General features: G+C 43.0%; 1 protein-coding gene across 1 annotated transcript in view; it reads left to right on the top strand.

The window, feature by feature from the left end:
- ADCY1 (adenylate cyclase 1) overlaps positions 1–19,287 on the top strand; it is a 614,659-nt gene that overhangs the window by 143,126 nt on the left and 452,246 nt on the right. Inside the window, exon 3 of the mRNA XM_069730375.1 lies at positions 9,287–9,405. Within this exon, the coding sequence (XP_069586476.1) occupies positions 9,287–9,405 (119 nt within the window). The remainder of the gene's footprint in view (positions 1–9,286; positions 9,406–19,287) is intronic.

Below are 19,287 nucleotides of genomic sequence, written 5' to 3'. Positions count from 1 at the left end.
CATGGAAAACACAAAATTGTCTGGGTGACCCTAATCATTTGAACGGTAGTGTATACAGTGTATATATATACATATATATACACTGTATACACTACCGTATTAATATATATATATATGCATATATACATCATATGGCGTGTCCCTGATTTTCATACAGGTTCTGATGCTCAACCTGCATTTTTCCCCACCGTGACAGCTGATTATATATTATATATTGTGTCTTTAACAGCCTCTCGTGCAGCGCTGCTCCACCGGCACCTGTCAACCAGTTAAATCACTCTGTCAATCTCTCACAGCGGGATTTAACACGTGCTGGCCAGAACTGTGTCATAAATCCCTCTCATCGGTGCCCGTCACGTGATTGAGAGATGGCAATGGGTTGTCATGACAGACATATGTATAGTACGAGTGGTCGGATGACCGCACCTTCAGGTCTCCTAAACGGAACAATTAAACTAAGTAAAACGTGAAAAAAAGTTTTAAAAGCGATGAAAAAAATAAAAAATACACAAAAGTTTAAATTATCCTCATTTGACCCATTGAAAATAAAATAATGCATGTATTTGGTGTTGCCGTGTTCAGAACTATACGATTTATCAAAATATAAAATAAATTAATCAGATCGTTAAACGGTGTAAACTGAAAAAAATCAAACCACCAGAATGGGTTTTTTTTGACTGCCGCAGCATTGCAATAAAATGTAATAACCGCCAATCAAAACATTGTTTCTTCCCCAAAATAGTATCAATGAGAACATCAGCTCAGGTTGCAAAAAATAAGCCCTCACCCTGCCCCAGATCCTGAAAACTGGAGACACTGCGGGTCTCAGAAAACGAGGATAAAAGCAAAACCTTTTTTTTTCATATCAATTTTGGATTTTTTTTTTCACTACTTAAATAAGAAATAAACTAGACATGTTTGCTATCTGCGTACTCGTACTGACCTAGGGAATCCTATTGCCAGGGGAGTTTTACTATATAATGAACATAGTAAATAAAAAACTGAAAACTGGACCAGGTATGATGGGGTTAAATATCTAGCTCTTCTCAGAGCCACTAGAGGTGATTGACAGGTCTCTCTAATAGCAAGAGATCTGTCTATCACCTGCAGTGATGTGGGAAAGAGCCGGACTAGTCTCGTCCCTGGCTATGGTCCTCCTCTGGAACTTTAAAGTATTTTGTCTTTGAAACACTGGAGTGTTTTGTGGAGGAATAGGTCTGGTTGCAGTCGTGCAGCGAGGCTCTGATTCATGCTGCACAATGAATTTGACAGGATAAATTACATGACAGGTTCCTTTAAAGGGACTCTGTCACCTGAATTTGGAGGGAAGAATCTTCAGCCATGGAGGCGGGGTTTTCGGGTGTTTGATTCACCCTTTCCTTACTCGCCGGCTGCATGCTGACTGCAATATTGGATTGAAGTTCATTCTCTGTCCTCTGTAGTACATGCCTGCACAAGGTGACAGAGTCCCTTTAAAGTGCAGACTTTTTACCAACACATAACACAACCCGGGCAGATTTAATTGGAAACCCATGGGGAGTAGAAGCAGAAAGTAGATTAGACATTGTTTATTATTGCTACACAATGAATAAGATTAAGGAGATTTCTGAGCTTTAAAGAATTTAGAGAAAAGTGCCTAAATGTGCTTGGATGGTCACCAGATGGCTTAGAAGAAATTAGTTTTCAATTTCATTATCTTGCCCTGTGCAGGATAGCTGTTCTCAGGCTTTCAGAGCTTTATTGTGGATGAGATTACCAAGGTAAAGAGAGGTAGTGCCCATGATTCCTCTCCTTTCTCTATTTCCAAACTTCCAATTTTTATTGTTGAATTACATTTTTACAAACAGTGAATAAATAGTGAATATAAAAAGGTGGAGGGGCAGGGGAAGTAAAGTAAGGTATGGTGTTAATCTTTATTGGAAAGTGAAGAAGGGGGGAAGTATATGGATAGGAAAGGGGAAGGAGGAAGAAAGGAAATAAATGAGAAATAACTGTAAAATAGTAATTATAATAATTCACACGTATACTTCACAAAATGAGCTATATGAATATACATAGTCAGAATAAACAAATGGCAAAGAATAAGTATACTGTAGAATCATGGGAACAACAGTCTTTAACTTAGTAAGGAGATGAGATTTTTACGACATTTGGCTGAAAAGAAGTATTGGTAAAGGGTTTCCACCTTTTGTAATATGAACTATAATAAGTGTTTGAGATAATGTGACTTCATATGACTTATGGTATGTAAAGAGATTTTTTTTAAAATTATATCTACAATAGTGGGAATGGAGGATGTCTTCCAGCTTGTCTCAATGGCATTTTTAACTTAAAAAGAAAATATGGATTAACGTTGGTTTGAGAATTCATAGTGGAACCAGTTGGGGGAGTATTACAATGGTTTTCTGAGTTATTTGGCTAATAAGAGAAGATAATTCCAGTTTAGGTCAATCCCATGGTATATGCAGTAAGTCACCTTTAGGTCATCACTGCTTCCAACAGAGTAGGGATCGATCTGGAAATGCTTTTGTTAGTAGGGGTAAAGTACCATCCACAGATGGTTTTGTAAAAGGATTTGTGTATAGATGTAAAAAACAGGGTATTTGGTTGATACGTTTTTTGCAAAAAATGTAAACGTATCAACCAAATACACTGTTTTTTAGATCTTTCTATTAGTACTTGCGGATTACTGTGATTTTTTCAAACTGAGTGTTTTTGGTTCTACTTTGCTCTTTTGTGTCTTCAAGTTTCTTGGTGGTGTGTGAACATGTTCCTACAGACTTGTTCACTGTGCAAGTAGCCCATGTGTTCCTGTTTCTATAATATATATATTAGCATTTTGCATACTATGTGTCCTGGGGACACTCGCTTGGCATGGAATTCAAGCACTCAGGCACAGTTTTTCCACTTAAAGCTGTCTGTTTGGTTTATTCTCTCCATAAACCATAGAAAGATGAACACATGATAAACAGTCTTATATCAGACAGATAACTCCTCAATGTCCATGGTAGAGCTCCGCTCTCTCAGGTCTGTGGGCACACAGGCTGTGCTATGTCCAGCACGCAGGCTCTACAGCCTAAACACGGTCTCTCTGTAGTGTCCAGCTGGGACACATGGAAGTCTGTCCACACTGGCAGACTCCCAAACACTCACTACCATGTGCAAAACACACCTCCTTTAGGTAGCCTGTAACCACACCCACAGGTGAGGTAACATCACATGCACTGGTCACATGATCATGACATCACTGCAGGTCCTCAAACTCAAGCACTTCCCGCAGTACAGTAAGCACCCTCACCCAGAGGGGAGGCATGTAGGTAGCCAAACTCTCCCATCTCTCATAGCTACCCGCAACCTGGACCCAGGTGCACTAAACGACATCTTTAGTGCTCACATGCACTAAAGACAAAATACTCCGGGTTGCATCGCAGGGAGCATCCATCCCTGTGACACATACCTCCCATTAACCACGCGACCACCAGTCACACCACATATTCCCCCCTCTGTTCAAACCTGTGGAGTTGAACACTTGTCCTAAACCGACCAGAGACCCTTCTCAGTCCTCCCTGACAGTCAAACCGTCTGTCTAAGTCAGGACCTGTTACTGAACCCTTTCATGGGCATTCGTCAACCATTTCCGTGACATCCTTTGATAAAGATGACCCCTTGTCATTTCGTCTGCTACAGGATCTCCCGCTTAGGTCACTGAGCCCTGAGCTAACTGAGGAGTCACTATTTCTAGCTCTTCCATCTGGCCATCTTCGGTTCTCCCTCTGTTGGTGATCTCCCCTATTGTCTTTCTTCGGAGAGCAGTTCTTCCCATTATCTCTATATCCTCTGTTAGCTTGAGGACTTCCAGTCTTTAGAGAACCTCTTCGTCTCTCTATACCGCAAGTTGAAGGTGGTGGCAATCTGTTTGCCAATTCCCGCAGCTCTATATTGATCTGCTCCCTCTCACGTCTTAGCTGCTCTATCTGTTTCAGATGTACCACGTGATACCCCAGGAGCATTCAGATATTCCCAAGGCTCTCCATGGATCCTACGACCAGCAATGGAACCATCCCATCTTCACCCACGACCTGGACTTCGTCATCAGCCGGAATGCTCACTCTCATAACACCGGACCTATTCACCATCTCCTGCATCACCTTCCAAAATCTTCCGATGACTTTACCCACCAGACCTCTGGGCACTTGCACGGTGTCTTCTACAATACCCATCCGACTTTGAGCTTCTCTCGCTAGCTCCAGACATCGAGTGGCTTCCTCATTCTTCAACGTGATCATTTGTTTTGTGCGGAGGCATTGTAGATGCATCTCTCTCAGGACAGCCACCCGCTTCACTGTGACTTCCCTAGTCGACAGTATGACCAGTGGATGAGTCTCAGGTGCCCAGTGCACCCTACACGCTTCGACCGCCTTTTTAAAAGCTTCATGCACCTCCTCACTGGCACATGCTTCTTGCATGTCTTCGGGTATGTGTATTACGCACTTGAAAATCGAAGTCTCACCTTCTTGGTCATATCGTTGGATCTCCTCATCCTTAGCATCAGCGCAGTTTTCCAAGACCTCGATGTCCTTTGTTCGGCCATCTGCGTGGCACTTCCCTTGCTGGATTTCTTCCTCCGTGGAGGCCCCTTCTTTGGTCAGCCTCTCCAGCTCACGCTCTTTCATAGCGATCAGATCGGGAGAGCGCAACAGTTTGATTTCCCGGTCATCTGTGGATTTCTGGAGCTGTTGATTAGTCTCCTTTGTCGTGAGCTCTTGGAGAACTTTATCTTGCTCCTCTACCAAGCAGCGACGCTCATCCTCTCTCTGGAGAAGCTCCTGCTGATTCTTCTCTTGGGCCTCTCTGAACACCTCCATATCTTTCAACATGGCCTTGTTCATGTTTTGACACGCTTATAGGTGACCTCTGAGCTCAGAGACCTCCTTCTCTAGGTCACCCACTCTGTGCTCAATTGCTTGCCTCAGGACCCTTTCTCGTTCGACTGTTTCTTTAAGCAGCTCTATGTTATGGTCCTGCTCTCTTTTGACTAGCACATGTCACACCACCAGTTCTTTAATTAAACTTTCAGATGGGGTCTCTTGCTCACCCACACTCTGCCTCTTCAGGGTTCCACCTGTTTCTGCACCCACATCTATGGTCTCTGCAGGGCTCTCTGTCTGTTTCCTCTTAGGCACCTCTTGACTCTTGGTAACTTCAGAGTTCTCCATCTCTTCAGCATCAGGTACTCTGGAGCCTTCATCATACTGAGCCACTTCACCCTTTCTGGGCATTGCAGATGTGGGTCTACTAATGGTCTGTTCTAACCCAAGCCTGTCACCAACTCCCTCAGTGCTAGGGTTTGTCAGAGATAAAGTGACCTCCTCATCAAGGACAATAACGTGATCTGCACCTGACCATGTCTCCTCCTCATCATCCCTCTTCTCAGAGGGTGTAACCTGTCCCGCCTTTCTGCGGCCCCCGCAACGAGATGAAGATCTGTGATTTTTTCTCGGCTCCTCCTTACTGCACTCTTTTTCCCTTGCGCTCGAGTCACAGTCTGAATAGGAGTCACCCCCTTTCACTCTGTCATCCTGGAACAGCAATTCCCCACTTAAACAAGTGTCAGACCCACACTTTCTTCCAGTCACCTGGAACTCTGGACTATCGACCTTAGGTGTCGCTCTCTCCTTTTCACATATCACACGATCCGGAATCACTACAGCTGCCTGTTGTGGTGGGGCTCCCTTACTAAAAGCACTGGCCCTTTAAGAGTCTGCACGACCTGGTCCAGCAATGTCTTTTCCGACACCTCACCAGTTCCTACTGGTGCTACCACAGCTCCCACTGCAGACACAAACCACCGGCACCTCCGGGTGCTGATCACAAGCCGCTGCTGCCACAGCAACTCCGGCTGCTGCAGAACCTCTTGCTGCAACTGCACTGCACATAACCACCGCAGACTTCGTGGACCCGCCGATCCACAGCAAACATCATAACCTCGCCGAGTTACTGCCAGACGCCTTCGGTCTTCGTGGCCCCGCCGAGCCACAGCAAGTTGATGAGAGAAGAAAAAAAACACATGGACCCGCCAGTCCACAGCAAACACCTGCACACGTGCTTTATAAGAAAAACAGTCTCTCACTGACCCCGGTCAGCACAGCACATACTCCTGTCTGTTACACACCCGGCTTTACAGCCCAAACATAGTTACTCACTGACCCTGATCAGTATCACACGGATTCCTGTCTGTTACCTGTTGGTGTCTGCCACACAGGTTCCTGGAACCCTCTTCTCCTCGAAGGTATCACGGTTGTCAAGACCGCCCACTCTTCTAGCTCAGACCCACCAGCGCTGCAAAATGTGCTCCTTAGATCCTTGCCCACAGTCTAGCACCAATTGTAGCCATTACACTGGCTGCCCATTCATGACAGGATACAATTCAAAGTACTTGTTCTCACCCACAAAGCTCTCCACAGTGCGGCACCCCTTTACATCTCCTCCCTCATTTATGTCTGTCGGCCTAACCGACCGCTGTGCTCTGCAAATGACTTTCGACTAACCTCTGCACTAATCCGTACCTCCCACTCCCGACTCCAAGACTTCTCCCGCGCTGCGCCAATTCTCTGGAATGCTCTACCCCAAGATATTAGGACCATCCATAATTTGCATAGTTTTAGGCGCTCGCTCAAAACACATTTGTTCAGAGCGGTCTATCACGTTCCCTAATCAGTCATTTTATGTTTGTGTGTGTGTGCAGCCCATTCACTATCTCCATCTATCCCCCACCCCCTGAAGATGGCTGGACCATCATTGTAAATACATCATTGTAAATAAACACCTGTACTTTGTATCTCCCCCACCTCATTGTAGATTGTAAGCTCTCACGAGCAGGGTCGTTTTATCTCGCTTTAATTATTGTATTGTTAACGTTGTTACTTATGTCTGTTGTGACTGATACTGTTAAACTGTAAAGCGCTGCAGAATGTTGGTGCTATATAAATAAAGATTATTATTATTATAATAGAAAGACATAATGCAAGGTATTGCTTTATTAGGGTTTGTAATAGGTAGTAGGATATTGCCTGAAAATTCTAAGGTCTTTGAAGGCCACCAATTTTCTCCTAAGATTGAGCCTAAGGGTACCGTCACACAGTGGCATTTTGATCGCTACGACGGCACGATTTGTGACGTTCCAGCGATATATCCGTGACGTTCCAGCGATCTCGCTGTGTCTGACACGCTCCTGCGATCAGGGACCCCGCTGAGAATTGTACGTCGTAGCAGATCGTTTGAAACTTTCTTTCGTCGTCTAGTGTCCCGCTGTGGCGGCATGATCGCATGGTGTAACAAAGGTGTGCACGATATTGTATACGATGTGCGCATAGTAACCAACGGCTTCTACATCGCACATACGTCATGAAATTATCGCTCCAGCGTCGTACATTGCAAAGTGTGACAGCAGTCTACGACACTGGAGCGATATTGTTACGACGCTGGAGCGTCACGGATCGTGCCGTCGTAGCGATCAAAATGTCACTGTGTGACGGTACCCTAAGATTCTTAGCAATAGATAAAAAGCTAGATTAAATAATAAGTGGAGGATGAGTGTCATTGCTTTGTACCTTTAACCCTGTACACATATGTACATCAGCATTGGACTCGCCGTGTGTGAAAGGGACTCGGGAGCTGAGCAGAATTAGAGTCTCCATAACTGTATTGACCTGGAGAATCATATTTCCATGTCATTTTTACCATACAATGAACTCTGTAAAGTCAAAGTCCAAAAATAATGGTGGATTGCATAATTTTTCACCATTTCATACCACTTGGAATTTTTTTCCTGTTTTTAAGTACATTGTATGGTAAAATGAAGACTACACTTCCCATGAAAAACAAGCGCTCACCCAGCTGTCTACTGGAAAATGTGAAAAGTTATGGCTCTTGATAAAAGAGAGGAATTGATGCAAATGCAAGAATTAAAATTGGCTGCGGAGGCAATGGCTTAAAGATGGCTAACGGCTCAGTTAGCAGAGCATTGTTCCACAGGTTAGAAATCGGATTAAAAGAAATAGTCGTTATAAGGACTCACACTCATCAGCGTAAATAAAATCAGTTTGATGTTGTTCCTGAAAAGTAGGATGAGTGTTATGTGAGTACAATGCATCACACATGACATCCACATGACATGCGTTTTAACATCAGCTTTTACATACAGGAATTCTGTCATGTCAAGTTTATAAAAACAGTCTTAGATACAGATATAGATTGATAGATGTCAGTGAGATATATCGTCAGTGCAGTGCATGGGTAACTTACTGTACATTTATTTAGCTAATAATTAAATAAACAGAAGAAAAAAATGGCTTGCGGTCCCTCTCATTTAACTTAACCACCTGAGGGAAAGCGGGGGGCTGATGTTTATGGTCTGGGAAAAGGATAATAAACAAAGAGATTTCTAGGCTATTAATATCAGCTCACATCTGTATACTTAGCCTTTACTGGTTATTCACAAGTGGTAACCCCCCCCCAAAAAAAATGATGTGTTAATGATACTTAATAACCAGAAAAGGCTAGGCAGACAGCTGCAGGCTGATATTAATGGCCTAGGAAGGGGCCATGGATATTGGCCCCCTCTCTGTCTCAGACAGAGAACATCAGCCCTCAGCCGCCCCAGAAATTGCGCATCCATTAGATACGCTAATTCTGGCTAAACCTCTTATTAATCTATTTTTGCTTAAATAGGTCCAAGATTCAACCTTAAAAGTGAATTCCTTAAAGGGTTTTTCCCACAAACAAAAGTTCATTTAAGTCAATAGATCTTGGAATAATAATATGTTTCACAATTGGATGAATTTAAATAAAATGTTCCTGTGCTGGGATAATCTTATAAATGTGTACCTGTGTGTACTGTGTAATGGTTTTTTCTGACCTGATTGTCTCAGCACAGGAACATTTTTTTTTACATCCAATTGTGAAAATTATTATTAGTCCAGGATGTATTGATTAAAATGAACTTTTGTTCGTGAGAAAACCCCGAAATATGTTTATGTATTTGAGTGCAATATTGTTTACAGGGTTTTTTTCTTCTGTTGCTTATGAACATTGTCACTTTTGCCCACGGAATATGTTTAATATTGCACCTCAGTCGGGTTCAATCATTGCCCTTTTTTAGGGAAAATATCTGCTCCATGTAATGGGTGGACACTAGTTTAAACTACTGTGGTCTCAGATTTGATGTTGTGTTTCACTGAAACCCCATAAGAATATTAATTTCATGTTTCTAATATGTTTCCTTTAGGAGCGTCTTTTAATGAGTCTTTTACCTAGAAACGTTGCTATGGAAATGAAGGAAGATTTTCTGAAGCCGCCGGAGAGAATTTTTCATAAGATTTATATTCAAAGACATGACAATGTTAGGTAAGATTGACATTTAAGCATAAAATATTATTAAATGGAGACTGTGAATACAAATATAGTGACATGTAGTGACACTTAGATCTAAATGACTAACAAATGTGATAATGTCAGGCTTTTCTTCTTATGACATCATGCTTACAAATTACAAGCATTGTATATCTATACTGATTTGTCAATGTAAGCCTCATTCACACGCCTGGGATTTTTCTTGTACGTGAAAACATTTATCGTGCCCATCAGTGTTCTGGATCTGAGTTTTTTCCGAGTTTTGACAAATCTTATCCTAAAGCTTGCATTGTTAATGATGGGCAAGCACACGGCTACACATTGTCTGTGATTTTGATCTGTATCAGTCCCATAAACTACAATAGCTACTCGTTCTGTCTGGGAAAACATGGACGTCTGAATAAGGCATATGTTACAGATGGTTTGGTGCCATTAATCTTGTATATTGCCATATATGTGTTCCAATGTAAATGAGCACCATAACACGGATACTATTCTCATGAGTATATATATATATATATAGATATATATATCTATATATATAATTGTCTAAGGGTTTTTCCGTCTGTCTGTCTTTCTGTCTGTCTGTCCTGGAAATCCCACGTCCCTGATTGGTCGATGCCGCCAGGCCTCGACCAATCAGCGACGGGCACAGTATCGACGTAGAAATCCCGCGTCTCTGATTGGTCGAGGCCGCCAGGCCTCGACCAATCAGCAACGGGCAGAGCGACGATGATGTCATAAAGGACGTAGAAATCCCACGTTTCTGATTCAGCGACGGGCACAGTATCGACGTAGATGTCAGAATGGTTGCCATGGCGACGATGATGTCATAAAGTTTGCCTCGACCAATCAGCGACGGGCACAGTCTGCCGCGAATTCTGGAATCATCATTGTCCATATACTACGGGGACATGCATATTCTAGAATACCCGATGCGTTAGAATCGGGCCACAATCTAGTCTATATATATATATATATATATATATATATATATGTATATATATATATATATATATATATATATATATATATATATATACCGTATATATATATATATATATATATATATATATATATATATATACCGTATATATATATATATATATATATATATATATATATATATATACAACTAGGTAATAATGGAGGAGACAAAGTCTATAGACTTTGGTTAGATTACACCATGTTTTGGTACTGCATGAGGTGTACGGACCCAGGAACAGTGCCTATGGCCTTTAGGCCACATTCACACGTTCCTTTTTATCCTGCGGGTTCTCCCGCAGCGGATTTGATAAATCTGCAGGGCAAACCCGCTGTGGTTATCCCTGCAGATTTAACGCGGTTTGTCCTGCGGGTTCCGCTGCGGGTTCCGCTGCGGGATTTTACCCCTACTATTGATGCTGCATATGCAGCAATATGCAGCATCAAAAGTAATGTTAAAAATAATAAAATCATGGTATACTCACCCTCTGACGTCCCGATCTCCTCGGCGCTGCAGGCGGCGGTCCGGTTCCAAAGATGCTGTGCGACCAGGACCTTCGGTGACATCACGGTCATGTGACCGCGACGTCACCGAAGGTCCTGGTCGCATAGCAAACCTGAGACAGGACGGCCGCGTGCAGCGCTGAGACTTCAGAGGTGAGTATATCATGATTTTTTATTTTAATTCTTTTTTTTTAATACAAATATGGTTCCCGAGGCCTGGAGGAGAGTCTCCTCTCCTCCACCCCGGGTATAACCCGCGCATTATCCGCATTACTTCCCGCATGGTGGGCACAGCCCCATGCGGGAAGTAAGCGGATCAATGCATTTCTATGGGTGCAGAATCGCTGCGATTCTGCACAAAGAAGTGACATGGTCCTTCTTTTTTTCCCGCAGCAATTCAGCGCGGTTTTTTACGGGTTTTTCCGCATCATGTGCACTGCGGTTTCTGTTTTCCATAGGGTAACATTGTACTGTACCCTGCATGGAAAACAGCTGCGGACCCGCAGCGGCAAAATCGCCGCAGTAAAAACCATATAGTGTGAACATGGCCTTACTGGGCAGGTTTATGCCAATAGAACAATGTTTGGAATCAAAAAAATGAAGAATCCAGCTCAACGTGATAGTGAAGAAACCTTTTCTTTATTCACGATATCATGACTAAGGGTACTTGGTTACCAGAAACGCGTTGATATCGCATTATACCTTCTGTTATTGCTGATGTTTTTATCCTCCACCAAGAACATTTTCCAAGTGAATAAAGAAAAGGTTTCTTCACTATCTCGTTGAGCTGGATTGTTCATGTTTTTGCTTCAATATAAATTATCCGGTTACTGCGCCATATAAACGTGCAATTTGTGTGTAGAAATATCCATGTTCTCCACATCTCCTTCATAGTTGTTTTTTTTTTTAACAGTGAACAATATGACATGATTCTGGTGCTCCCTGACAATTCTGTCTACTTACCTGCAGCTAATCCAAAAATCACATTCTGTCTACCCAAACAACCACTGCAGTCATATGCTGATCTCAGAGATGACGCCTATAGTCACAACATGCTAGGGCAGAGATTTGTGGGCTAGGGCAGAGAATGGCTGTATTGTTCATGTATGTAGGCATCATGTGATCAGATAGAAATGATTAACCCCTTCACGGCATGTGCCATACATGTACTGCGCATTCTGTGTCTCCCCCTTTGATGTGGGCTCCGGTGCTGAGCCCACATCTTTCCCAGCACATGTCAGCTGTCTAAGGCCGGGGTCACACTAGCGTATTGCATCTGATGCGAGAGCATCGGATGCGATATGCTAATGACCCTCGGCTCCTGCTCTCCTGCGAGCGAAAGCTGAGTGTCATGCGTCTGTCCTCTGTGCCTCTCGCAGAGAGCGGATCGGAGCACAGCTGTGGAGGAGGCGGAGAAACTAATTTCTCCATCTCCTCCATTGCCGGGGTCAGCGGTTATCACACAGCACTTGGATGATATCGGAGTGATGTGCGCTGTCTCACTCACACCCATAGGCTTATATGGGTGCGAGTGAGCCAACAGTCGGCCGAGTGTCCATGACAATCGCAGAATGCTGCCATTGTCTCGGACCGAGGAAAATGGCCGACAAAAAAACAGCTGCTGGAAGCTGCCCCATACTTTAACATTGCTCCGAGTGCAATGCGATTTTTTTATCGCATTGCACTCGTCCGTTTAAGTCGCCAGTGTGACCCCGGCCTAACTCTCACAGTGGCATTTAACACACGATTCTGGCAATCACACTGGAAAACTGCCCATCGGTGACACCCGTCACGTGATCACAGATCATCGATGGGTTGGCATGACAACCAGAGGTCTCCTGTAGACCTCTATGATTGTAACAGCCGGATTGCTATGAGCACTACCCAGTGATCGGCACTCATAGCAACTCAGCAATTCTGCTACATACATTTGATCTGATCATCGTCTGTATGTAGCAGAGCCTATCGGGTTATGGCAGCTTCTAGTCTCCCATGGAGACTATTAACCAACGAAATACTGCTGGAGAGATCAGCGCAAAATAGGGTCTTATACAGTGTAGATAGAATTAATATAGTCAGATTCTACTCACCAGATGGAGCAATAGATATAGCATGTAAAAAATATCCGCTGCAGCAGATCCATGGGTCAGCAAGTGACCGTACTGTAGATAGATGAAAGGGATAATGTGGATATGGTCTGCGCTGCCGAATAATTGAATGGTGGTTTATTCTACACCTTTCAAAGTCTGAAAGATATGGTCCGGCAGCGAGGACCATATCCACATTATCCATTTCATCTATCTATGGAGACTATTGAAACATGCTGAAAGTTAAAAAAAATGTTATTAAAAATATTTAAAAAAATTAAAAAAGTTCAAATCACCCCCCTTTTGCCCCTTTTAAAATAAAATAATTAAAAAAAAATCAAACATACACATATATGGTATCGCCACATTCAGAATCGCGCGATCTATCAATATGAAAAAAGAATTAACACAATTGCTAAACGGTGTAACAAGAAAAAAGTAAAAGTGCCAGAATTACGTTTTTTGATTGTCGCAACAATGCATTAAAATGCAATAATAGGCGATCAAAATAATTGTTTCTGCTACAAAATGGCATAATTAGAAACGACAGCTCGGTGCGCAAAAAATAAGCTCTCACCCAGCCTGAGATCACGAAAAATGGAGATGCTACGGGTCAGGTTTAGTAATGAAAAAGTGTCAGCCTGAGGGTACGTGCACACGTCAGGATTTTATGCAGAAATTTCCTGAACAACACCGGAGATTTTCTGCATAAAATCTGCACACGTTTTTCTCGCGTTTTACTCGCTTTTTTTGCGCGGTTTTTGTGCAGATTTTTGGCTTTTTTTTCCAGAGCTTCCCAATGCATTAAATAGCGGGAAATCCGCAATAAATCCGCAAAATTAATGAACATGCTGCGTATTTTTCCGCAATGCATTTTTATCGTGGAAAAAAATGCAGCATGTGCACAAAAATTGCAGAATGTATGCGTTTTTTATGCGTTTTTGCTGCGGAAAACCGCCGAAAAACCATGCAAAAAACGCAAAAAATCCAGAACATGTGCACATACCCTGACACCTGCACACACATACACACACACACACACACACTATGTAACCAGCCCATGTATGAGTATTAACAGAGTGAACCTACACAGGCTATAACCAAAAGCAAATGTTAATTTAAAGAAAAAAAATGAAAAAAAAATTACGTGGGAAACCTGAAGGCTGAGAGTTTATGTTAATATTGTGGGAAGGAGCCTATAGCCATAAAGTTTTCCAGGCTACTAATATCAGCTCGCAGCTGTTTGCTTAGCCTTTACTGCCAAGTTTACAGGGGGACGCCAGAAAACAATTGACATTGGTTCCCCCTACAAATTCTAACCAACAAAGGCTAGATAGACATCTGTGGGTGTATATTAATAGCCTAAGAAGGGGTCATGGATATTGGCCCCCTCCCAGACTAAAAACATCAACTCTCAGCCACACCAGAAAAGCTTCACTTCTCCCGCTTACCCTGGTGCGTTGGCAAGTGGGGTAACGGTTTTGGGGGGTTGATGTCACCTTTATATTGTAAGGTGACATCAAGCCCACAGGTTAATAATGGAGAGGGGTCTATAATACACTCCCATTACTAACCCCATAGTGATATTATTTAAGAAAAACACCCAGAATAAAGACTTTTATTTGAAATGATGACAGTCCTTTATTGAATCTAAATTAAACCATATTTACCGAACACCTAATCCACTGGAGTCATTGTCTCCTGTAATAAACATAAAATAATAATAAACTACAATATTCCTCACCTTTCCGCCGAGACGATAATTCATAATGTCCAACGACGATCCTGATGACTTTGAGGCCGGCGTCACACACAGCGTAAAACAATACGGTCCGTATATTATGGCCGTAATACGCTGAAAAGTCCCCAAAATAGTGGTCCGTAGCTCCTCCGTAGGCAAGGTGTGTCAGCGTATTTTGCGCATGGCATACTCCGTATGTAATCCGTATGGCATCCGTACTGCGTGGTTTTCTCGCAGGCTTGCAAATCCGACATACGGCAATACAAGGGATCCATGTGTTTTAAAAAAATATATATCTATATACTGTCTATATATATATATATATATATGTCATTAGACACATATATGTATATATATTTTAACTTCAAACAGCGCTAGATAGGTTTAAAGCCGGTAATTCAATTACCGGCTTTTGCTCTCTCCTTCCTAAACCCGACATCATATGAGACATGGTTTACATACAGTAAACCATGTCTTCTCTCCATTTTTTTTGCATATTCCACACTACTAATGTTAGTAGTGTGCATATGCAACATTTGGCCGTTCTATCCACTAAATTAAAGGGTTAAATGGCTGAAAAAATTGGCGTGGGCTCCCACGCAATTTTCTCCGCCAGAGTAGTAAAGCCAGTGACCGAGGGCAGATATTAATAGCCTGGAGAGGGTCCACGGTTATTGGCCCCCCCTGGCTAAAAACATCTGCCCCCAGCCACCCCAGAAAAGGCACATCTGGAAGATGCGCCTATTCTGGCACTTGGCCACTCTCTTCCCATTCCCGTGGGATATGGGGTAATGAAGGGTTAATGCCACCTTGCTATTGTAAGGTGACATTAAGCCAAATTAATAATGGAGAGGCGTCAATTATGACACCTATCCATTATTAATCCAATACTAGGAAAGGGTTAAAAAAAATACACAAACACATTATTAAAAATTATTTTAATGAAATAAAAACAAAGGTTGTTGTAATATTTTATTCAACGCCCAATCCAATCACTGAAGACCCTCGTTCTGTAACCAGAAAAACATAATAAACCAACAATATCCTTACCTTCCGTAGATCTGTAAAGTCCAACGATGTAAATCCATCTGGGGTGGCTGGGGGCAGGTGTTTTTAGCCAGGGGGGGGGGCAATAACCGTGGATCCTCTCCAGGCTATTAATATCTGCCCTCAGTCACTGGCTTTACTACTCTGGCGGAGAAAATTGCGCGGGAGCCAACGTCAATTTTTTCCACCATTTAACCCTTTAATTTTGTAGATAGAACGGCCAAATTTTGCATATACACACTACTAACATTAGTAGTGTGGAATATGCAAAAAAAAAGGGGGAGAAGACATGGTTTACTGTATGTAAACCATGTCTCAAATCATGTCGGGTTTTAGGAAGGAGAGAGCAAAAGCCGGTAATTGAATTACCGGCTTTAACCCCTTTCTGCCATTAGACGTACTATTCCGTCCATGTGGGGTGGGCTTTACTTCCCAAGGACGGAATAGTACGTCATAGGCGATCGGCCGCGCTCACGGGGGGAGCGCGGCCGATCGCGGCCGGGTGTCAGCTGCTTATCGCAGCTGACATCCGGCACTATGTGCCAGGAGCGGTCACGGACCGCCCCCGGCACATTAACCCCCGGCACACCGCGATCAAACATGATCGCGATGTGCCGGCGGTGCAGGGAAGCATCGCGCAGGGAGGGGGCTCCCTGCGTGCTTCCCTGAGACCCCCGCAGCAACGCGATGTGATCGCGTTGCTCCGGGGGTCTCTTACCTCCTCCCTGCAGCAAGTCCCGGATCCAAGATGGCCGCGGATCCGGGTCCTGCAGGGAGGGAGGTGGCTTAGCAAGTGCCTGCTAAGAGCAGGCACTTGGTAACGCTGCAGCGCTGTTTGACAGATCGGTGATCTGTCAGAGTGCTGTGCAAACTGGCAGATCACCGATCTGTATTGTCCCCCCCTGGGACAAAGTAAAAAAAGTTAAAAAATTTTTTTACAAGTGTGTAAAAAAAAAAAAAAAAATCCTAAATAATGAAAAAAAAAAAAAATATTATTCCCATAAATACATTTCTTTATCTAAATAAAAAAAACAAAACAATAAAAGTACACATATTTAGTATCGCCGCGTCCGTAACGACCCGACCTATAAAACTGGCCCACTAGTTAACCCCTTCAGTAAACACCGTAAGAAAAAAAAAAAAAAACGAGGCAAAAAACAACGCTTTATTATCATACCGCCGAACAAAAAGTGGAATAACACGCGATCAAAAAGACACATATAAATAACCATGGTACCGCTGAAAGCGTCATCTTGTCCCGCAAAAAACGAGATGCAATACAGCAATATCAGCAAAAAAATAAAAAAGTTATAGTCCTCAGAATAAAGCGATGCAAAAATAATTATTTTTTCTATAAAATAGTTTTTATCGTATAAAAGCGCCAAAACATAAAAAAATGATATAAATGAGGTGTCGCTGTAATCGTACTGATCCGAAGAATAAAACTGCTTTATCAATTTTACCAAAGGCGGAACGGTATAAACGCCGCCCCCAAAAGAAATTCATGAATAGCTGGTTTTTGCTAATTCTGCCTCACAAAAATCGGAATAAAAAGCGATCAAAAAATGTCACGTGCCCGAAAATGTTACCAATAAAAACGTCAACTCGTCCCGCAAAAAACAAGACCTCACATGACTCTGTGGACTCAAATATGGAAAAATTATAGCTCTCAAAATGTGGTAACGCAAAAAATATTTTTGCAATAAAAAGCGTCTTTCAGTGAGTGACGGCTGCCAATCATAAAAATCCGCTAAAAAACCCGCTATAAAAGTAAATCAAACCCCCCTTCATTACCCCCTTAGTTAGGGAAAAACAAAAAAAAATTAAAAAATGTATTTATTTCCATTTTCTTATTAGGGTTAGGGCTAGGGCTAGGGTTAGGGTTAGGGCTAGGGATAGGGTTAGGGTTAGGGCTAGGGTTAGGGCTACGGTTAGGGTTAGGGCTAGGGTTAGGGCTAGGGTTAGGGCTAGGGTTAGGGTTAGGGCTAGGGTTGGTTAGGACTAGGGCTAGGGTTAGGGTTAGGGCTAGGGTTATGGTTAGGGCTAGGGTTAGGGCTAGGGTTAAGGCTACAGTTAGGGTTAAGGCTACAGTTAGGGTTAAGGCTACAGTTAGGGTTAAGGCTACAGTTAGGGTTGGGGCTAAAGTTAGGGTTAGGGTTTGGATTACATTTGCGGTTGGGAATAGGGTTGGGATTAGGGTTGGGGGTGTGTCTGGGTTAGAGGTGTGGTTAGGGTTACCATTGGAATTAGGGTTAGGGGTGTGTTTGGATTAGGGTTTCAGTTATAATTGGGGGGTTTCCACTGTTTAGACACATCAGGGGCTCTCCAAACGCGACATGGCGTCCGATCTCAATTCCAGCCAATTCTGCGTTGAAAAAGTAAAACAGTGCTCCTTCCCTTCCGAGCTCTCCCGTGTGCCCAAACAGGAGTTTACCCCAACATATGGGGTATCAGCGTACTCAGGAAAAATTGGACAACAACTTTTGGGGTCCAATTTCTCCTGTTACCCTTGGGAAAATACAAAACTGGGGGCTAAAAAATAAGTTTTGTGGGAAAAAAAAGATTTTTTAATTTTCACGGCTCTGCGTTATAAACTGTAGTGAAACACTTGGGGGCTCAAAGTTCTCACAACACATCTAGATAAGTTCGTGGGGCGGTCTAGTTTCCAATATGGGGTCACTTATGGGGGGTTTCTACTGTTTAGGTACATTAGGGGCTCTGCAAATGCAATGTGACACCTGCAGACCATTCCATCTAAGTCTGCATTCCAAATGGCGCTCCTTCCCTTCCGAGCCCTCCCATGCGCCCAAACGGTGGTTCCCCCCCACATATGGGGCATCAGCGCACTCAGAACAAATTGGACAACAAATTTTGGGGTCCAATTTCTCCTGTTACCCTCGAGAAAATACAAAACTGGAGGCTAAAAAATAATTTTGGGGGAATTTTTTTTTTTATTTTCACGGCTCTGCGTTAGAAACTGTAGGGAAACACTTGGGGGCTCAAAATTCTCACAACACATCTAGATAAGTTCCTTGGGGGGTCTAGTTTCCAATATGGGGTCACTTGTGGGGGGTTTCTACTGTTTAGGTACATTAGGGGCTCTGCAAACGCAATGTGACGCCTGCAGACCATTCCATCTAAGTCTGTATTTCAAATGGCGCTCCTTCCCTTCCGAGCCTTCCCATGCGCCCAAACGGTGGTTCCCCCCCACATATGGGGTATCAGCGCACTCAGGACAAATTGCACAACAAATTTTGGGGTCCAATTTCTCCTGTTACCCTCGGGAAAATACAAAACTGGGGGCTTAAAAAATAATATTTGTGGGAAAAAATTTTTGTTTTATTTTTACGGTTCTGCATTATAAACTTCTGTGAAGCACTTGGTGGGTCAAAGTGCTCACCACACCTCTAGATAAGTTCCTTAGGGGGTCTACTTTCCAAAATGGTGTCACTTGTGGGGGGTTTCAATGTTTAGGCACATCAGTGGCTCTTCAAACGCAACATGGCTTCCCAT

Source organism: Ranitomeya imitator, chromosome 6, assembly GCF_032444005.1.
Source record: "Ranitomeya imitator isolate aRanImi1 chromosome 6, aRanImi1.pri, whole genome shotgun sequence".
NCBI lineage: Eukaryota > Metazoa > Chordata > Amphibia > Anura > Dendrobatidae > Ranitomeya > Ranitomeya imitator.
Note: the sequence above shows the minus strand (reverse complement) of the source record. Positions and strands in the feature narration are given on the sequence as shown.